Source organism: Drosophila santomea, chromosome 3R (genome assembly GCF_016746245.2).
Source record: "Drosophila santomea strain STO CAGO 1482 chromosome 3R, Prin_Dsan_1.1, whole genome shotgun sequence".
NCBI classification, from domain to species: Eukaryota; Metazoa; Arthropoda; class Insecta; order Diptera; family Drosophilidae; genus Drosophila; species Drosophila santomea.
The window spans coordinates 3,200,780-3,214,714 of NC_053019.2; the positions used below are offsets into that span (position 1 = coordinate 3,200,780).

General features: G+C 41.1%; 1 protein-coding gene across 5 annotated transcripts in view; it reads right to left on the reverse strand.

Annotated features, from left to right (window-relative positions):
- The window catches only part of LOC120452969 (sex determination protein fruitless), a 134,102-nt gene that overhangs the window by 94,848 nt on the left and 25,319 nt on the right, over nucleotides 1-13,935 (reverse strand). For all 5 annotated transcript variants that reach the window (XM_039637464.2, XM_039637463.2, XM_039637462.2 and 2 more), the window contains exon 2: nucleotides 7,108-7,399. In XM_039637464.2, the coding sequence (XP_039493398.1) occupies nucleotides 7,108-7,388 (281 nt within the window). In that variant the 5' untranslated portion in view covers nucleotides 7,389-7,399. The remainder of the gene's footprint in view (nucleotides 1-7,107; nucleotides 7,400-13,935) is intronic.

Here is a 13,935-nt window from a genome sequence, read left to right on the forward strand (position 1 = left end):
ACTTTGAGGCTAGCTGAGACGCCGCACAAAAGTAGGCAGCAGATTTTCTTAGTCTGAGCGATGGCCAAACAAAAGGTACTTCTGCTATATGCACGGACTATAACTGCTTGCGTATTGCTGCTGTTTTTTCTCAAGTGCAGCAACCTGCATTAATTAAAAAAAGATTCAGGGAAAAAATCAACTAAGCCATGCACTCGAAAATTCAATAAGTTGCATTAGGCTGCGTGGAACACTCGTCGTCCGCAAGTTTTTCAGCCACGACCGCAAAGGAAAAAGTTTCACTTTTGCCCCCCAAGAAACAAACAAATGAACAAGGGATGAGGTGGCTGAAGAAAGCAGGGCGCAAAGGGTGGGAAATGGCGGCAGAAGGGGCTGAAACACATCTCGAACGCCCACGCACAAATGACGACGCCCTCTCGACTTTTGCCTGCGAAACGGGGGCTGCCCACTCACGCATTGCGAAATCATCCCCAAGCCCAAACCACCCATCCAAGTACAGAGAAAACAATCGAGAAGACCGTTCTTTGATTTGATATATAAAATATAAATATAAAAGTATATATTTAAACTCGATTTGGAGTTGCCCGAACAATTATTAGGATGCAAAATAATATTTTAAAATCATAAAAAATATTTATGGAAATATAAGTAGTTGAGCTATAATAAAATAAATATTCAACAATTTTATTTGTAAAGGAAATAAATAATAGCGAATGAGTTTTGTAAAGACCCTTCCATTTTCTGATTTTTTTTACAGTGCACCCATACACCACCCCCAAATTCCCAACCCCACGCACTTACGCACTTGTTGTTGGCAAGGCGCTTAAGTGATACGCATGTGTGTGCGTGCGTGTGCATTAGTGTGCGCCATTTTGTAGCTCAACATCGGTCTGGGCCTTAAACTCGATCTGAGGGTTGCACTCCTGAATGTTATGCCATATTTTTAATGAAATATGCAACACTCAGACGCTGCGTCTCGTTCACTTGAAAAAACATTTAACGAAAACAAAATATTCTAGAAAAACGGATTAAAGTCATGAATATCTTAACTAAACTTTATCTTAACTTTGACTTTTAGATATGGTAACAATAACTCCTGAGTTTCGTATGTAAGGTGTGTAACAATATAATTTCTTTAACAGTATGGAAAATCAGCAAACATTTTCAAGCTCGAGGGATATTGTAATTGTGTTTACTTCACGAACGCTTCACTTTTGACATTCTCAGGAAAATTTGTATTTAATTTCCTTCAGTGAGCAGTGACAACTCCCACTGGGGAAGATAAAAAACTCTCTGTTGGCTTTGGTCGGGGCATCTATTTCCGTGTAATCATTCTTAACTTCCAGGGCGCTGCACGTGACTGTGTAAGCTGGGAAGTCAAGTGCTTGTGATTTGCAATTGTCGAGTCACCAGGCACACGCACATTTGTCTGGAAATTTTATAACCCCGACGCATATTACATTCTGCAGCGCTAAGTGACCCAAATTGTTGTCAAGCAATGCAATTTGTGTATGCATATTTGCCTCCGTTGCACTAGTGCTTCGACGCCCACGGTGCGTATGCGTAATCACTCGAAAAGCATGCAAGTACATATGCGTTTGCTCGAGAGCCAAATCTTTCACTAGCCATAGGGGCGTAATATTAATAATGCAATTAAAATTCCAATTGCACGCACACACCAAGTGGCCGCCTTCCGTTTAATTAAACTAATTCAATTGGCAAATAAACACCTGATTAATATTAAGCATACGCCGCCTGTACACAATGTGCACTCCGCACTAATTGCAAAGTCTTAAGCTGCAGACGGGGAGTTATTTGCACATACTGCACATACTACTGGCCAAAAATCCGATTCCACAGACATTCGGTGCAAATAAAATGTAATCAGCAGTAAATCAAGTGCGGCATCAAATGCAGGTGAAAAGTTGATTTCCCACAATACAACAGTTGATGAGTCAAGGGAGGAAATGTCGAGAAAAGCGAGTCGCACCCATTGGTAAATTATATATATATGCGCTCTGCAGAATACTTGAAATTATGATTTGTGCCTTTGGCCACAGTCTGTAGCACTCAAAACCCCCTTCCCTCGTCTTCGTTTGCCGCCATCATTGTGACCACATTTGGGTGACAACTTCACAAAGCATAGACACAGGAACAGACACACGTGAAAATCCCAACTTGCCAGTTGCAAAAGTTAATTATAAAGAGCATTTTGTTTAGTCTGTCCCAGGGTCTTAGCATCACCTTTTTCCCAAATTTGTTTGTCTCTGCTTAAGCTTAGCTTTGAAGGCGTTGCTTTAATAAAATATTAAATGACGAGCCGAATAGCCGAGGTCGAAATAAATTCATCGACAATTTGTTAGCAGCTGGACACAGATTTCTTGGCAATTAGTCAGATTCTTGGCAAGTCAAAGATGCATTTTTAAAAATTCAAATTCATTTTAGAAGATTTCTTTTTCATTCCTGCTTTATGCTAAACGAAATAAAAGAGAAAGTGATACAAAAAATTTGATAGGTTAATTGGAATGCATTTCCAAGTACCGCAATCAAAAGTTGTTTCTGACAAACTTTATTATCGAGTAAAATGTATTTTCCTATTTGCACTCGTTGTGGTATATCAGTATCGAACAATAATATTTGTTTATACACCTAGTCTCTGCCTGCAAACCTTTGAAAAGTGTAGAAACTTTCCTTTTAAATTCATTGCCGGCCTTAGCTGAAACTTGAAGTTGACTTTGTTGGTCCTGTCTTGACCCAAGACCCTAATGAGTCAGCGGTGGCAGTTTATGAAGTGCCAACATCTGATTCTTATCCAATTAGCGGGACCGACCGGCGACACGCTGCGTTTACACCACCGAACAGACAAACTTTCCCCAAGGGGTGTGGCACTACACTGAGAAAATTCCTTACTTTTATATGAATCAATACACAAAGCATTGTTAAGACTTCTGGCAGTGATCAAAACATTTCAGAGGCACAGCAAATATATTATAATAATATTGAATACCTTGATAAGTGTTTCAAAAAAGCAACATTCGCAGGCCCATAATTACTTTGGCTTACAAAAACATTTTAGAGTGTAGGCACTGTGGTGAAACAAAAACCTGCGCTTGGTTGTTTCCTGGCATAAAAAGAACCAAAAAAAACTTGTGCACACAAAAAGTTGAGCAGTTGAACTAGCAGAAAACAGCAAGTGGAAGAAAGTCAGCTGGAAAATGTGTTAACAGGCTAAAGCCATGGGTGAACCTGCCCTGGATTTATACAGCTTAGGTCACATTTAGCCCTGTTAACTGATTTTCTGAATTGTGATTTATTGACTTGGCCTGAGCCCCAGGTGTTGGGTGTGTCGTTTTTTCCCAGCACTTCCGCAATTACTCCCCGACACTACAAATTGATTGCAGCAGGTCAATAACAATTTTGCCTCTATTGCCGGAGTTTCCTGCCGGATAAGTGCACATAATTCGAACGGAAGTATCTGGGGTGCACAATTTTTAATTACAGGTATGGCCAGCTGCCATATCCATGGGCGATTCCTTTCTGGATAAATGGCGAGAGAAGGGAGCCAGGATGAGATACGCACTTTTCTCAACAGGATGCTGGCTACCTTGTTTGCAACCCCCAAACAACGTGGCTTAAGCTGAGGGACGCAACTCCGGAGGAAACTCTGGTCTTTTGTACTGTCTCCTGTGCCAGTTCCACAGGCTGCTGCATTCATTCAGCCTCGGAATTAAATTGCATTTACAGGCGCTCCACTCCTCTACTCTCCTCTTCTCCTTGGGTCCACGACTCCTTGGACTCTTTGCGCTAATGGTGTAACATGACTTGGGGCCATCGCGCCATTATTATTATGGTTATTATGGTTATTATGATTACTCTCGGCCTTCAGCATTTCATGCTGCAACCTTCTTAAATGCCACCAAATTGTCGCTTAGCCTGGCTCTTGGCTGGTCGAAAGCAAGCAACCCGCTGGCTTAGTAAATGAAATGGACTGTATTTAATTTAGGGAAAATTAAGCCATGCCAGAACGCAAGTATAAAGTGACCCCGAGTAAGAATTATTAATATGGCAAGCCACCTGCACTCACGGGCTATAATTAAATGCGCTTCTTAACTAATTAGTTAATTAAGAAGGAGAACGATTAGGTCTCTGTTTATCATAAAGAGGATAGTCATTTTATATTTTGCACAAAAATTGCCGTGTGAGTGATCATAGGTTCAGAAGGCCCATGCACGTACGTAAAGTTCGCTTAGTATAGTTTCATACTATTTTTTGTGTAGGCAATTATCCGCCAAAATGATTTGTGGAGCCAGCCTTTTATTAACAGAGCCCGTGGCGCTGCCATTTGGCAAATTAGCATGTTTCGGTCATCAGGACACCTGAGAAAGCCCAGTGATTTTGGCAGTTACATGTGTTACTTAATCACACGGCGACTGTAGCTCTCTGAACAGGAAGTGCATGCCCAGTGTTGGCAACATGCCATGCCACACGTCACAGTTACGGGCCAGAAGAAATGAAACTTGGCCGTACGTTGAGCCGAACTTTTTCAATAAATGAACATGTTAACATGCCCAAAGGCCGAAATAAAGACATTTTTCACCTCACTTGCAAAGATTCCGTTAAAAAGAGTCTTGCTCTACAAATAGTTGCGCTTCCTTAATGCATTAATGAGGAAAATAATATCTACAACCCTTTAATTAAGTTCCTAAATACACAAATAAATCATTTTATTTAGTAACAAGAAGGAATATGTATTACCAAAAATATTATTAAAGCAGGGGTATTTTTAATATATTTAAATTTAAAATATAAAAATAAACATGAAAAGCAAACAGTTATCCCTCTAAAAATGTGTTTTCACCGTTGAAAATGACTTATTTCAAATGCATTTCCCGCCAGGTGTGACCACAATAATTGCTAGAACTTTAACGAACGTCTGGCATGTCAACTTGCCATTGCACCTGTGCATATTTAAGACGCTTGTTGAGACATTTCCGCTATAATTGATTATCGCCCAGCGGGGCATAAGGTATAAAGTAACGCGATGGTCGCGAGGAAATCCCAAAATTGAAGTTTCCACGGAACTGCAAGAATAATTACTCGGCAGTTTTTGCACCCCCGATTAAGTTGCATGTGTAACTTGGCATGAATGTTAATTTAACGAATTTGGTTGCATGTTCCTTTGGTAGAAGTTAGTATTGCTAGTTTAAGCTTCCATTGGAATTTATGGTTTGTTATTTTTCATTTGGCATGCGCAAAATGCAGCTAAGTTAAGTCGTTCAAGGGGCCTACTGCCTGTTTGCTACGGATTCTTCATCACTTGCTTATCACATGCATCATCGGCGATCACCGCATCGGTTGCAACTTTCGAAAGTCCGGAAATGGGCTCTATGCCGCCCGTCATCCGAATGCAGTTGAATTCTATGTGGGATTCACTACTTGGACTACTAAGATTGGCTAGTCAGTGGCTAGAGCTTAAGGCTTAAGGCTATAATTAAAATGGCTCTTCACTTACCGCGCCAGTTGGTGGGGATATTTTGTGGGTATGTTGATTGAAGTTTTGGTTCATTCTATTCTTACTTTCGGTTAGAGTTATGAGAGAGAAACGGTGGCTAACTAACTAATGAATAGAGGCCTATGAAAGGACTAAGTTTAGGTTGCTGGGCTTTTGAGGGCCCAGTTCGGGTTGAGTGTTGATTGAAGAGCAGCTCCTCCGGGCACGGAAATGTTGATTGATGATATTCTCTTTCGATCAGGGGGTTGCTCCTTCGTCACACGTCCTCGAACTCTCACAGTTTGCTTGATATTTCGCTCACTTGAAAAGTGTTTGCCTTACAATTGCTTACGATTACGAACTACGATTACGATTAGGGCTACACTAGATGGGCTGGCCAATTGAGCTTCAATAGGGGTTTCCTTTACAGTTTGTACTCTTGGTAATTAATTTCTGCATTTTACAAGGGTGCATATCTCGCCGTGGTGCTCGGTCTATGCCTAGGACTTAGAGCTACTAGTAGTGGTTAGGCATAAACTATCTAACTATCTGGTATACGAGTACAATATGTGTTTAGCTGCGTTAACTTGTAATTATTGTTTATGGCATTGCTTTGAAAGAGTGTTGTTTAAGCTAGGGAAAATTCTTTGTTTTCAATTTACGTATACTGCGATATTATCAAGATTGATATATAGCTACTGCTGTTGGCTAATTGTGTTTAATTATCCTAAGTAAGTAATGGGTATCTTGTGGACCCTTGCGTAAGCTGTCTTTATCTACCAAGTATATGCAATTGATTCCAACTCCGTTCTGGCTTTGGCTATATAATACCATATGTTTATCTCAGTAATATTAAGGGTTTAACGGGTTTAACTGAGTAATACGCGTATTTTTAAAAAGAGTTTCTACTTAGTTATAGTTATTGTTATTGGATTGCTTGAGTTACGTATACTTTCGTAAACTTAAGTCTAGAACGGTACAAGTGCTGTCTGAAATGCTCTGCCTTAAGTCTAGGATATTCTTAGGATATTAGCAGTGGTTGCTATGGAATATTCATTATTCATTAGTTGGTGTTTTTTCTTGCAGTTAGTTTGCTTAAACATACTATGCGAAGGAAACATAAAATGTATTCTAGTTGATTACATTTTAATACTCGTGGCAAACACTTTTGTTTAGTGATACTAAGTGATCTCTAAAATATCTTTCTCTCTCTATTTCTCTACTTAAGATTTGCATTTGATGGGATCAAAGTCCATTGGCAAGGATTAAGAAATGAAAGCTTATATCTTATCTTAATCTACATTTACTCTTGGGCGTAATTAGTTAAGGGCATTTTAAACTCTTTCGCACTAACGTAAAAACTTTAAAATTGATGTTGATTCTTTTTTGTTTGGGTAATTTTTTATGCTGTTGATTGCAGACATAGCAGAGAAGTGTGTTGATGTGTGTTGCTGATGATATGCCAATGTGAATTGGCCATGTTTGATTTCTCTGTGCATTTCTTTGCTCGTCTTCGATCTGGTGTTAAACTGCCCACTTTCTTCACTTTCTTTACTTTCTCCTCTTTCTTTCTTCCTCCCCCATTTCGCTTTTACTCTTTTGGGGGGGAGGCTTACCTAGGGGATGCGGGCGGAAGCGGAAGCGGTGGCGGCGGCAATGGCGGCGGCGGTGCCCGCACATCCGTTTCGATGTTCCGCTTGTGCGGCGTCTGCAAGTCCAAGGCCGCGTAGTGCGAGTGGGCGTGGGCGTGGCCGTGCCCGTGGGCGTGGCTGTGCATGTGCCCATGGCCGTGGGGGTGGCCCACGCCGAGCGGCGACTCGCGCGGTCGCAGAGTTGTGGGCGGTCCGCGGAAAAGGGCGTACGGATTGCCGAAATAATCCTGTGACGTCGCCATCATTTTGGCTCTGGCTGAAAGCACATAATAAGTGGTAAGGGAAAACAATTAGCTCGCAATTGACAAATTATGACAGCGCAGCGCTGCACAGCTGCTGAAATTAAAAGCAAACATTGGCGATTGCTGGCATGTCAATAAAGCATTTTTATGGCCACCGATTGCCTCTGACTAAACGATGTCATGTGGACGAATGCACTCAAAAAAGTGTGAGACTCTCCCACACTTGATTTATCATTTACTTGCAAAAATTTGGAACGAATTTTTAAGTTATCTATACGCCATACTTAGTTATCTCTGCCCTATTATTTAATTCAGGTAATCTTTTTAGTACGCATATTTCAAAGACGAAATATCTGTATTCATTATATATTTTTCTTAGTGAATTTATAAACCCTTTCTCGCGAAAAAAACACTTCACCGCCTTTGTGGCTGTCCATTCATGTTTTTTAATTTAATAGTCGTGTCATGTAAATGCGCCCTGCACGCGACTGCATTTAATTCCGGTTGTGAAATGAAATTATTTTAACATGTTCGTCGTGATTGATACTCGTACCCTCCCCCCTCGGTGGCTGGGGGAATGCCAGCCAGGACCTGACCCTTGACCCCCAGCCCCTCCCATCCAAAGCGATCCAGATGCAATACACATGTCGGACACACCATAATTGACAGCAGTGGACATGCCAGCAGCGGACTACACATGTAATTAAGTGCCGGCTTGTCGCTTAAAGTGCCGGCCAATTGCCACGAACGCATAACGAGGCGACAATGGCCATCGGCCTTTGGCGTGAGAAATATCGGATTTCAGATGGCCAGGAACTCTTGGCCAGCCTCATGGGATGAGTCGCAGACAAGAGCCTCCTAATTGAGCGATAAAAATTATGAATTTATACGATGCCGTTTATCTTCAGCGCACAATTGTTAAATGTCTTTTAAGTGTATAATCTTGTTAATATATGACAAACTTCTGGAGCTTCTGGGGAGAAAACATAACGAATATATATATCATATAATTTGATAGCTTCCAGGCTTTGAAATATTTCTTTATATTGTATAATAAATGTATACTTTTTAAAATTCGTATAAAAAAGAAATGATAAATAGCGAAAACAATGTAACGACTAAAGAAGAGTGTATTTTCAAGTAGTTGGGATAAGTCAATAAAAATTGTCCAATTGACCAATACATAGATTAAGTGCTGGATAATCCTATCAAATAGTTAATAAATTACGTAAGCTTAAAGCGATAAAATAGGTAAGGCCATTTATTAATCTTAGCCAACTTAAACACATTACCTTTTCAAAGCCTTTCTGATAAATCCCACCCATATACGATGATGCACTCAAACGGCTTCTATGTGAACATCCCAACTTATTAAAGGTAATTTGAAAGGCAATTATCTAATTACAAATCACAGCCAGAACGGTTTCGGCATTGCCAATTACATTGTGCCATTGCTTCCACATCAAACGTGAATTCCTAATATTCAAGCAATCCCATTCAACATTCCTCACTGGCCCATGTAAACATAAACGGCTCATTATTTCCCGACCATCAAATCGGCCAACACTTGAAGTCACTTGCAATTAAATGCTTACACTGCGGTCCGAATAAGAGCCCCGCCCACAAAACCACGTACGCCCACTCAAACCACGCCGACTTTACACACTCGACGTGTTTACGCAATTTCCAACCAATTGGCATCAAGTGGCAAACAATTTAGCCGCAATTATAACGCCCGAAAAGGGAAAATCAGTAAGTGCTCAGCGGTGTGATGACCAATGCGAGTAGCGGATTTTTTGTTTTAATGAACTTTTCCTTCACCTTTCCCAGCCATTTTCCACGGATTTTCCCTTCCCCATTTTTTTTTTTTTTGTATTTTTGCATAATTTAACGCGACACCGACAGCTCAAGTGCTGACTGGTTTCCCACCTGGCTGGTTGGCTGGCTGACTGGGAAGACGTCGAAATATACAGAAAATGAAAAATAAAGAGAAACCCAGTCGATGATGGTTGCTTTTAACTTTTGCATAATTACGTGTAAGAATGGAGAATTTTTCGAAAGTTACGGAAGGCAGCTGAAAACTTTACATCAGCATACGGATATCGGAAATCTACGTGAAAGCTTGCGGCACGCACGATGCGAATTTTTTTAACTTACTTGGGCCAACTTTTTATACCCGTTACTCGTAGAGTAAAAGGGTATACTAGATTCGTTGAAAAGTATGTAACAGGCAGAAGGAAGCGTTTCCGACCATATAAAGTATATATATTCTTGATCAGGATCAATAGCCGAGTCGATTTGGCCATGTCCGTCTGTCCGTCCGTCTGTCCGTCTGTCCGTCTGTCCGTCTGTCTGTCCGTATGAACGTCGAGATCTCAGGAACTACAAAAGCTAGAAAGTTGAGATTAAGCATACAGACTCCAGGGACATAGACGCAGCGCAAGTTTGTCGAATCATGCTGCCACGCCCACTCTAACGCCCACAAACCGCCCAAAACTGCCACGCCCACACTTTTGAAAAATGTTTTGATATTTTTTCATTTTTGTATTGGTGTTGTAAATTTCTATCGATTTGTCAAAAAAAATTTTGCCACGCCCACTCTAACGCCCACAAACCGCCCAAAGCTGCCACGCCCAAACTTTTGAAAAATGTTTTGATATTTTTTCATTTTTGTATTAGTCTTCCCAATTTCTATCGATTTGCCAAAGAACTTTTGCCACGCCACTCTAACGCCACAAACCGCCAAAGCTGTCACGGCCACACTTTTGAAAATGTTTTGATATTTTCCATTTTATTATTGGTCTTATAAATTTCTATCGATTTGCCAAAAAACTTTTTGCCACGCCCACTCTAACGCCCACAAACCTGCACTTCTACTAGCTGAGTAACGGGTATCAGATAGTCGGGGAACTCGACTATAGCGTTCTCTCTTGTTATACCTCGCACCGCGACACTAATGGCACCCCCGGAGTGTTGTTGCATCAGAGGGCGGGGAACCGTGGCAATGCACCTTCCCAAGTGTCCAGATGCGGTTGATATTCTAGCAATTTTAATAAGTAACAGGGTCAGATTCATTTGTGGAGTATAACCCCTTTTGCAGGTAGATAGTTACAGCCTCAGATATAATAACACTCTTATTTTGTGTCTTTATACAGAACTACACTTCTTGATAGCAAGTAAATATGCACAGCCTACGCAAACCTCATTTAACGACTGCCTTCACTATTATTTTGACGGCCACTGTACGTACGCACCCTAACTCTCGAAAGTGGAGGAAATGTGGAGCAATAGCGTCAAGTGCACGCAGTCTAGTGCACTGCATCGAGGATGAGGACTCCTGGGTGGCAGTCGGGAGATGAGGAGCTCCATGTACTGCTGTGTTATATGTGGCAATATAGGCCAGACGTCCTGGGCCGACCAAAACACCTACGCGCAATGGTGTCACCTACTGAACTGAGCACTGAATTCCGAGCGCAAAGCGTCGAAAATCAAACGCCTGAAGCCAGTGATGATAAAGTATTTGCAACAGAAAACTGTTTTGCAGAACTGAAACCGTGCTGAAATCACTCTGCTATTCTCCTTACACAAACAAAAGTTCGCAATTCAACCTTCTAGATATGGGAGTAAATACATGTACATCATTTTAAAACTGACAATACAACATACTTAAAAAATTATTGAATATCAACTTAAATAAACCAAATTTCATTTAGAGAATTAATAGTGTATAAATTTTTAAATATTGTTTAGAAGGCAGTATGAGATCGTTGACCATTATTAACTGACTGTTTTAGTGGGCTTGCAGGTTATTTGCTATCCAAAAGCTTTGGATAGTGGAAATCATACAAAACTAATTTATTTTTAGTGATTAAAAGCCAAATTGGCAGAGCTGCTGGCTAAGATGTCCGTCGGAGTGTTTGCCGTATCAGGCAAAGTAATCTCTGCTCTGGAACGCTTTTACAGCGCTGCGCTCAGGGGCTGTTAATGAGTCAAGATATAATGCATTTGTGAGTGTGTGGCTTGTGAGAGTCTGAATAAGTGTGTGCGTGTAAGTGTAAGTGTGTGTGTGCGGTGTCCTAAGTGCGTTGGCGTCAAGTTGAAAGCCGCTAGACGGCAACAATGGCGGCGGACTACAAATGCCGACGGTTTTGTTGCCGACTTTTGTGCGCCGCTGAGATTGAGAGTTCTGAGCTAGGGAATGTACTCCGACATCCATTTGCATGTGTGCACATCCATTTTAATGACTAGTGATGAGTTTGGCGGAAGAAGAAAGTAGTGAAAGCGAGGGCAAAAATCGCCGAATTTCACGGTCATCGATTTGGCATAAAAAGCGATACGTAACTGCTTGAGATAGAAGTCTTTCTCTGTTCTTCTTATTTGTAAATTAACTTCTTCCTCAACTTTTAGATTAGTTAAAACAATTATAACAGTGCTAGCTTAATTGACTTACAGCAAAAACTGTGCTAAATGGTTATCGCCTTATCTAAAATTTACTACTAGAGGGCATCAAGCATGGCTATCAAACTAATTGATTCATATTCGAATCGGCGTGCTCACGCACTCATCGCAAATTCGCTGTTGAGACGCACTCGCTTGCAGCCTTTGTTGTGGCATCGATGGAATCATTTACCCCAGCATATGCCGCATAATGCAGGATGAATCCGCGGGGAGCGGAAGGCGGAAATATAATAACTCCGTAAGTTGGGGTGGGAAAAGGAAAAGGGCCTGAAGTCCCATATTGAAAGTCTCCCTTTAGCACTCATTATGCATTTTGTGTGAGTTGCAATTAATTGAACCACTTGGTACGCTGCCTGCAATTTGTTCAGCATGCGTCTGGAAAAGAAGTTTGCTATCGCTTCAGTATGCATTTTTTTTGTGTTTCATTATAATTCCTATGTTGCCTGTTTTATTTTATTTTTGAGTTGGTTACAAAAACTTCTTTGTTGCTTGCTATCAGCGAGTGCTTTGCAACTTTGGCTGACTTTTGCCGAGGGGCATCTTCCCATTTTTGCAGTAACTTTTTCCGAGGCTCCCACTCAGAGGACGTTTGCTGACCCAAAGGAAGAGCCGGCAGCCTGAAAGATAATCCTTTTTCCGGCTTTATTGCTTTATAGCGCTGGTGACGCTTTAAGACGCAAATAAATTGAATTTGCGGCCAAGACAAATCTTCTTAGTCCAGACTGAGGCACTGAGGAAAATAAATTCCAAAGGAATTTCGAAGTCTTTTCTATCGTCACAGCACAATGGCTAGGAGCCCTCTCCAATATTTTCAGAGCCATTAGGTTTTCCATGTACAAACATAAAGCGGTTCTGTATGCCGAAAGCAGTTTTTATGGCAGTCAGTGCTACTTTTCTTATTTATTTAAATATTAAGTGACATTTTTGCACTGTAGCATGACTTCGCTGCAGCACCGCCAGCTGTGCACTTGTTTAGTAATATGCTTCATTTGTTAGCTGATTTGTGCAGTACCTCCTTCTCCATTAGCTCCTTTTGCCATCAAATTACTGTTTCTTTGTGTTTCTCTGGACGGGAGTTGCTTGCCAAATGGCTTTGAATGTTTGCCTTCTCGACTATTTGATTAGCCGTGCTGGAAATGTGATTTTGTTTTTGTTATTACATAATGCTCAAAGAGAGAGTGCGCTTTTGGGAGTGGGGGTGCTGGTGTTTTCCGATTCCAGGAAAATCTCCCCATCGAAAGCCCCACTTATGACGATTTTTGGACTGCAGTCATGTGCGTGGCAGCCGATGGTGCTGTTACGGTTTGTTTGCATGCAATTCCGTAAAGTCCTGTGCGTGCATTCAGGTTATTCCGCCAGCTCAGGCGTTTGACATGAAAAATGCATTTTATTGGGATTATTTTTATAACGTGTCCGACCTCAGGGTCCAGGCCGCAATTAAATCGGGCGTCATTAAAGCTTTCCGCGACGTGTGTGCTCAAAATGCAAATTCAATTAATTTTACATTTATGCTTAGTTCGGGGCGTGGCCATTCACCAGATTTGCAGTCAATTTTCGCACTTTTTAATTCAATTTCTCAATTTCGTGGATAAAAATATTAAGTGTCGTCCTTTGTGCTTTGTGGCCTGGTCGCTGTTAATGGCCAATTATGTGCTGGGCTTTCAGGTTGGTGTGCATACGAGTATGTATATATCTGCTCCTACTCCTGATCCTATATATATGCCCATTCTGGCACACGTCGATGGTGGGATCTACATCGCGGTGGTGAACAAAGTGGCGCACGTGCTCGCCTCTCAAACTTTGCGATTTCATCAGCAAACTGTGGCAATTTCACCACCGCCAACACCCACCCACCACCTGCTGGTTACTATATTAGTTTATAAATTCAATTGTTTTTGTAATGCAATATTGGACGCGGACAAACTGTTGCTTTGTTTAAATGGCACTGGCTGAATGGCTTTAAAATCCAAAATGAACACAAACGGTGGGGCTTAGATTAAGGTCAAGGTATACAAGGATATATAATCCAACAAACAACGAGAAGTTAAATGAAATGGAAACCAATAACATTTAAAAATTATGTTTATATAAA